Raw genomic sequence first — 8,363 nt, forward strand, 5'->3', positions numbered from 1 at the left:
TACACTTTCCAAATTAGATGATCTCCCACCAATCACATTTCAGAACGCTGTCATTCTGCCAAATTCTAAAATATATATATGCTAGGCCTCATCATTTTCTCTAATATGTCATGGAAGCCACACATCCTCAACATTGCTAAAGCTGCCTCCCGAAAGTTGAGAATGCTGTACAGATGCCGTAGCTACTTTACTCCTAAGCAGCTGCTTCAAGTATATAAGGGATTCAATCGTCCTAACTTGGAGTACTGCTCTCATATCTGGGGTGGCTCATCTTCTATCCAACTGTTAGATAGGGTAGAAGCAAAGGCATTTTGTCTTATTAACTCTCCTCCTTTAGTTGATAATCTCTCTTACCTTCCTCTTCACCGCAAAGTTGCTTCACTCTCTCTCTCTTTTACAAGTACTTTAACGGGCAATGTTCGGTGGATCTGGCATCCTGTGTACCGTGGGCTCGTAACACTCGTCTTGCCCGCGGTGCCCACCGTTTCTCTGTGGATGTCGGTCACACTAGAATAACCCGTTATAGTGCATCCTTCTTTCCTCACACAGCCAAACTGTGGAATGCTCTGCCTTCTTCTGTGTTTCCATAATTATACAATCTGTTTCACTCTAAAAAGCTGGTTTTCTGGCATCTTCGCGGTGTAGATTAATATAACAATTTCCTTTTCCATTTTTAATTTCTTTCTTTTTTTTTCCCCCCCCCCCCCCAGGCCCCGTTGTGGGTCGTTGACCTGTACCCATACATATAAGAAATTATTTATAGTTTTACTCCCTGGAGGTCTATGTTCCATCCAAGAATAAATATATTTCTTTAAGGCTCTTGTACTTCTTTATAGGGAAAAACTTGGATTTCTTTTATTACCTGTATCATATTTATCGGTGTTCAATGATGTTACTTCCAGATTGGTGATACTCTAAAGTCTCACATTTTCACCAAGCCCAGAAACCTGCTCTCAAGGCCAACTAATAAGAATAGCCTTGTCTGACAAAACTTTGTTGTGTCATTAATTAGTTTAATTTACTTTTCGTCTTCTGCGTTAAGGATTTCCTCATCATGATTCGTACTTCGGTTCTGGATGTGTCTAATATTAACGTTTATCAACTCTTTCAGAGATTATTTGAGGCGCTCCAGGTAAGGAGGGGTGAATTAACCAACTTAGACCTAACTGATGCCAAAAAAATATGTATACAGTTGTCTGAAAGTACACTGAATTTCCTATTATTTGAAACCAGTTTCATTCATTTCGCTTGGTGCGTTACAGAGAAACACACTATCTAAATTGCGCGAAACAAAACCGCTCAGATCTCGAAACATGATTCTGGTTGATCTGCCCCTCTTACCCTCATGCATACCACATTAAAATATAGGAAGATTATAATAATTTAACGAACAAGGAACTTCATATTAAGAAAAGCAAATAACATGTTAGATATTATTTATAGGGAAAATAATCTTAACAACCAAACAGTTAACAGCACCCTGCTGATGATACTAAAGTAATATCATCGACGTTTCTATAATGAAGTCACTACACAGTCTCCTTTCTCAAGGCCTTCATCAATATGCCACACTCACGCTCTTTGCCAACACGCACAACCTGGGCGTCTTTCTCATTTTGTACTTGAAGAGGGTTTCCAGGCTATCTCTCAATAATTTCTGAAGTCCATTAAACAACGAATCTACGGTTTAGACATCAGAAAGTCTACTACCAACATATAATGTTTTTCTTTTACACAAAACCAGAAACTCAAGGCCGGAGACTACGTAAACTGATTGAATCGAATATTTACGTGCACACTCCATTCAGGTTTGGTGAGGGGCATTGTTGGAAGTTGTAGCATATTTGCGGTACTCGGTCATAACCTGCTGGGCAGTGAAGGCACAGAGCGGGTAGTTGGTGGGGCAGGGGTGTCCCTCCTGGCCGTGCCACGCTGCTTCGTCGTAGTCCCCATAGATGGTGTCGTCACTCTCACCCGCACCCCTGCAACATAAATATTTTCAATCCTATATTAATAATATCAACAAAGTATTTCCTCTCCCATTGTTGAATGCAGAGTATCACTATTGCAGACAGCAATTATGTATTAAACTTTGAATATTTGATTATACTGTAGAAGTAACACTCCATGAACGATATAATATCCAGAACAAGGGTATGATTTAATGCCTCGAGACATATACTGACCGGTATGGAAGGAGAATTTGAATCTCGTCCTCAACCAGGTTCCTTGGGTCCTTCTGGGCCAATTCACAGACTAGCCGCAGCCCACACTGATCCTTGTCCTGCGACGCGATCTGTAGTGTGACAATGATGACAAAAGTAAAGGTATTTTTCTTAGGATGAAAATAGCATAGTTATTGTATATTTCTCTTTGAACGACTGGTACAAAACACATTTAATAAGCTTGTATACCTGACACTAGGTCACACCCTCACCTTGGCGTAGGTCTCTATGATTTGGGGATCTGATACAAAGTCTTCAATGTCCCTTCGGCGGCGTCGTCCGTAGTAGCTGCCTCCACACCACCCACAGGAGCCTCCACAGCCACCACAGCCGCAGTTATAACATCCGCCTCCGTTGTGATGACGGCGCCCAGCGATGTACCCCTGGAGTCACGAAAGATTATAAAGCCGCCATATAATTTACTGATCTATCAAATGGCATTAAAGTGTGGTATAATTAATTATTCTTAACAGGTACTAGCATACTACTGACCCCAGCGAAGGCGAGAGTTCCCACGGCGAGGTAGGGGTGACGATGGTGGTGATGGTGGTGATGACGAGGATATGGCTCAGCGATGCTGTTCTCCACCAACACCACCATCACTGCTAGCATTAAGATTGTCCACATCTGTTGACGAAGGTAAAATTATCAATACAATTCAGCAGCCTCTATGTTGTTGTGCCATCAAACAGATGAAAATAACAAAGCCTCAGGGCCTGATGGAATCCCAGCCGAGGTGTCTAAAGCAGGAGGACCTCCACTCTCTCCTGGAGAATATATGGGAAAAGGAGGAAATCCCCCAAGCTCTTAAAGACGCCTTTATCGTCAATAATTATAAGAACAAGGGAGACCGGTCAGACTGTGGAAACTACCGTGGGATCTCGTTCCTGTCCGTAGCTGGCAAGATTATTGCCCGAGTCCTCCTAAACAGACTTCTTCCTGAGGCGGAAAACTTCCTCCCAGATTCTCTATGTAGCACCACTGACAAGATCTTTGCTGCCCTCCAGATACAGGAAAACTGCAGAGAACAGCGTCGTGACCTGTATATGGCTTTCATCGACCTAACCAAGGCCTTCGACTCGGTCAACAGGGAACCCCTCTGGTGGACCCTCAGCCATTTTGGCTGCCCCCCAAAATTCATTGCCATTGTGAGGCAACTGCAGGATGGCATGAACGGCAGTGCCCTGCACAATGGCACCCAGTCTGAGATGTTCTACATTCAAACGGGGGTTAAACAAGGGTATGTATTGGCACCAACTCTCTTTTCCATTTTCTTGGCTGCCTTCCTTACTCGTGCCAGTGCCAATTTAACCGGCGGGATGGACATCGAGTACCAGATGAAGGGTCTTTTCAACATACAACGACTCTAGTCAAGAACAAAGGTGTCGGCAGCTTCCATTACTAAACTTCAGTATGCAGACGACCTCACCCTTGTTGCTCACACTGAACGCAACCTACAGATCCTGAACACCTACGCAGATGCGCATGCACACTTCAGCCTTGAGGTGAATGTATGTAAGACTCAGATTCTCTTTCAACCTGCTCCTGGTTCAGACACACCTCCATCATCCATCCAGCTTAACGGTACTACTCTCTCTAATGTTACCCGCTTTCGGTATCTCGGCTCCCACTTGTCCACCACCGCTGACACCGATGAAGAGATTCTGCATCGGATCAGATGTGCATCTCAAGCCTTTGGCAAACTCCGAAACCGTGTCATCAGCTGTAGGGGGCTGAAATTATCTGCAAAGTTACACGTATATCGAGCAGTGGTCCTCCCACCCTGCTATATGGCAGCGAGACATGGGTCACATACAGGAGGCACCTCAAGGCACTAGCAAACTTTCACCAACGTAGTCTGCATTCCATCCTCCGAGTTCGCTGGGAAGACAAGAGAACAAATGCCAGTATTCTCGTTGACACCAACTGCAGGAGCATCGAGGCTACCATTATCTATGAACAACTCCGCTGGACTGACAGTGTTACCCGCATGGACGACAGTAGACCGCCAAAGCAGCTACTTTACAGTCACCTTACGAATAGTAAACGTAACGCCGGCAGGCAACTGAAAAAGGTATAAGGATAGTCTTAAGACAAACTTGAAAAGTGCCATATCGACCCCCTCACCTGGGAGACGATTACTTCACACCGTAACGCTTGAAGGAGTACCACTCGAGAAGGTGTCAATACTTTCGAGTTAGCCCGACTGCAAACCGAGGCAAACAAGCGCCAACGCCGGAAAGACGCTATCACCACCCCGCGGCTCCCGCACTCGGTGCAGCTCTCCACACGTGCAGCATCTCTGAACAACTCTGCCGGTCCCGTATTGGCCACTTTAGTCACCTCAAAACTCACCAATGAAGGTGACATCCCTAATAACTCATATCATTGTATCATAGTTGGATGACCGTTATACTCGATTCCGAGTGACAACAAAGTAGTAGTAGTAGTAGTAGTAGTGTACTGTAAATGTATTTGTCTTGACAAATAAGGTTTTCAAGTACGTACACTAAATAATGTTATACCCTTGACAACAATTCTTTTTAAATTTAATTATAGTATAGGGGCAGTGCACTTGAGGATATATCTATACTTATTTTAGTATATTTTATATAGTACTATAATTTTAGTTGCATTTTGTGTTACGCAATTGTATGTGTTAGGTCACTCAACATTCAGAACATGAGTCTAGAGATATGAGGACGTTATGAATTACTGGGTATGAATCTTTTTGACAGTGACCAATAAGTTTACTTGCATAGGCCGACTTTTCTTCAAAGGGTAATTGACTTAAATTCGAAACTGGATTTTTCAACCCCAATTTGCAAATTGTCGTAGAGAGCTGTATGGACGGGGTGGTTGAAAATTTGAACAGGCCTGATTACATATAACTGAATATTCATGCATCTACCGTAAATACCTTTGCAAGAAACCCAGAGTTGCAAAAGTACTCATGTTAAAAAATAAATATCTTTAAAATGCAATATAATAATTATTCAAAAAATCCTATACAAGTTATAATAATAAACGAGCAACATTCTCTCACCGTCCAGGATGGTACTGTAAGTAAGACTCAGCCCAGCAGGGGATCCATCGTTCTTATATGTCTCTGAACTGTAGAAAACCCCCCACCCCCAAGTCCACAAAAATTTCTCCCTTACCTCCCGTTTGTTGACTCAATGAAAAAGATATTTACACGATGCCGGTTGTCACTAGACAACTATCATGAGTCATGATAGTTATCATTGACGTAGCATTATATCTCCTGCAATAAATTACTACCCATAATAATATAGATTTTGAGAGACTGCTTTTGCAGTTATAATGTTGTCATACCAATTTGATTTTAAACAAATAAAACCAAATACAGACAAAATAAAATTGTCCTGGGAAAATGTGTTTAAAGAGAGTTTGCCATGTATTTACTTTATATTCTGAATAAGGAAACGGCAAGTCTTTCTGCAGAGGCGTGCGTCACTGACCCGATGTGAAAAAATTTGCTGGGTATTCTGTGCAGTCCCACAAGTCATGCCAAGGTACCGTTTTCTCTCCAGAGGTGAGTTGCCAGGTTGTTGATGGACGATAAGAGTTGTGTGTCAGGTTGTTAACTGGTCGATACGTGGTGTTGGATGTGATTGAGATATTTTTTTTATTTTTGTTTTTTGAGGAACCATATCCATGATTAAACTTACCTTGTTTTATTCAGTAAAATCACCATACAACTTTGCATTGACTCAACATATTTATAGGCAGTGCAGGTACACATTATACTTATAGTGCAGATATATAAAAACGTACCTTGACGGGTATGCAAACAATGGCACACGGTAAGGCGGCAAAAAGCCAGGTGTTTAAGATCGTAGATATAAAAAAATAAATAAAAAATATATAATTATAATTAAAATAAAAAGTTGCCTCTTTTTAGATACTTACTTTAATGACAGAACATATGGAAAAACGAAATCGAATAACTCCATGGGGTAACGGTTTCCTCACAAATTACCGGCTTTTTATATACAATACCTTGTGTATGGGTGTCGTTGATGCTATAATGTATTACTGCGTTTTGACAACTAAGGTCTTTAAATGCCCCCTAGACCTTGATGTGGGTCATTAAAAATTACCTATGCCCGGGTGGACTAATGCCCATATAAAAAAAATCGGTTTTGATTAATAATTTTCACAACTTATGTTACTAGGCGGTCGCTCGCCTCTCAGTCTCGACTTTCATTATCCATTGTTCCATAGAGAATATTACAGTAGTTAAATGGTTATATTCACTACAAAGATCAGTGAAGTCAAAGGTTTGCATATAGAGAAAAAGACGGAGATTTTTTATCCCCAACACCATTTTCGCCATGACTGACTGAGAGGGTCCAGAGGGACTGCAGTTCCGTAAAGGGACATCAAGAGAGAGTAAAACTGTGCAGTACTCTAGTTACATGGGAAAAGTGAAATCCTGTTCAAATAGAAATGCAGAAAGTTAGTGGTAAGTTATGCTGATGCTATAAAAACAACTTTCTAGCTGACACCCGCGCCTTTAAAACCGTACACAGACAAGAGATAAGAAAGCAGGCATATTTGCTAAGCCTTAGTCATCATGAATATCTGAGAAAACGTAATTTATTGCATATGCTTGTTTCCTTTAGGCCCATATAATATTTCTGGACATACCAAGGATAATCGATATGATCCAACTACCAGCAATGAGTCTCATTAATGAAACCTGTATCGTCGGTATGTATAAAAGGTATGGGGAGAGGAGACCCATGTCATGAATTAAAAAAGGGATAGAAGCAAGTCAAGTGTAAATAAAGACCTATAATAATTTGTATACGCTTGATATAGGTAAAACTAAAATACAGAAGTAATCCTCAAGGTATTTATTTTAATACTAGATCAATATACCGAACCACTCTCGTCGAGCGTTAATGACATCATTAAGCCTTTTGAGGGTGAAACTGGCAAGATTTAAGCATATATCAGGGTGGATACAGATGCTGTCCCACATGTCCTGAACATTCAGCTCAATGGTAACTACTGTATATGGTGCGCTCCTTGCCAATATCCCGGTCCCGACCCTTACCTAACATAACATAACAAGAACTGACCTAACCCAACCCAACCCCAGTAATACTAATATTAATATATTTGGACTGAACTGTTCATGAAAAATAAATAAATAAATTCTATCGATACTAGTTTGATATAACTGAACGTATCCAAACATAATGTAACCTAACATAACTTAATCTAACCTAACCCAAATATATGAAAATAAATAAAATTGGACCTAACTTAAATAAGCAAATAAAAGTGAATTTACTTATCATATGTTTCAATTAACTGTACATACCTGAACGTTTTTTTATACTTTTATTTATTTATTTACTTTTTTCGGGCATTAGCCCGCTTGGGCACAGGTCACTGACCCACATCAGGGTCTGGGGGGGATGATATTATTATTATTATTATTATTATTATTATTATTATTATTATTATTATTAATTATTATTATTATTAATTATTATTATTATTATTATTATTATTATTATCTTTATTATTAGTATTATTTTTATTATTATTATTATAATAATAATAATAATGATAATAATAATAATAATATTAATACAGGGTAATAATAACAATAATAATAATAATAATAATTAATAGAAATAAATAAAAAATAAAAAAAAAATAAAAATATATATGTATGTTATGTTGTGTTGTAAACTAAGAGAAACAATCAAGACCCTGCAATTGTGTGTAAATAAGGCAAAATGTCATATCAGGAACCTGGGACTTGGTCACAATTTGCATTATGCCATAGGGCTGCAGTCTACCATTAGTCAACACATTAGGCTGGACATCCATTTGTAAGTGATCCGTGTCCGTGAAAAATTGAGTTTTGGGGAAAAGGTTGAGCAGCACCCATTGATCATGTAGTGGATTTCTCCCCTACAAACGCTGTTTGTCGCTGAGTAGCCGACCCCGCAAATTCCTCAGTGTATGCCTCGTAGTCTAGGTCAACCAGCGCCGCCTTACATAGCGGAGGTCAACTATTAAGCCACGCTTACCTCCGCTATATAAGACCTGACCTCGTGGTGACCTGTCTTTTCTAGCTACAGCCGCAGCAAG

General features: G+C 40.1%; 1 protein-coding gene across 1 annotated transcript; it reads right to left on the bottom strand.

Moving 5' to 3' along the window:
* Positions 1–1,419: 1,419 nt before the first annotated feature.
* Positions 1,420–5,380, bottom strand: LOC121875686. Its single transcript, XM_042380309.1, has 5 exons — positions 5,272–5,380; positions 2,718–2,852; positions 2,438–2,608; positions 2,187–2,296; positions 1,420–1,982 (listed from the first exon to the last, which is right to left on the bottom strand). Exons 2-5 carry the CDS (start codon positions 2,850–2,852, stop codon positions 1,805–1,807), a joined length of 594 nt encoding a protein of 197 aa, XP_042236243.1. The 5' UTR covers positions 5,272–5,380; the 3' UTR covers positions 1,420–1,804.
* Between the last annotated feature and the right edge of the window lie 2,983 nt (positions 5,381–8,363).

Source organism: Homarus americanus, unplaced genomic scaffold (genome assembly GCF_018991925.1).
Source record: "Homarus americanus isolate GMGI-L3 unplaced genomic scaffold, GMGI_Hamer_2.0 scaffold22250, whole genome shotgun sequence".
In the NCBI taxonomy this organism is placed as follows: domain Eukaryota; kingdom Metazoa; phylum Arthropoda; class Malacostraca; order Decapoda; family Nephropidae; genus Homarus; species Homarus americanus.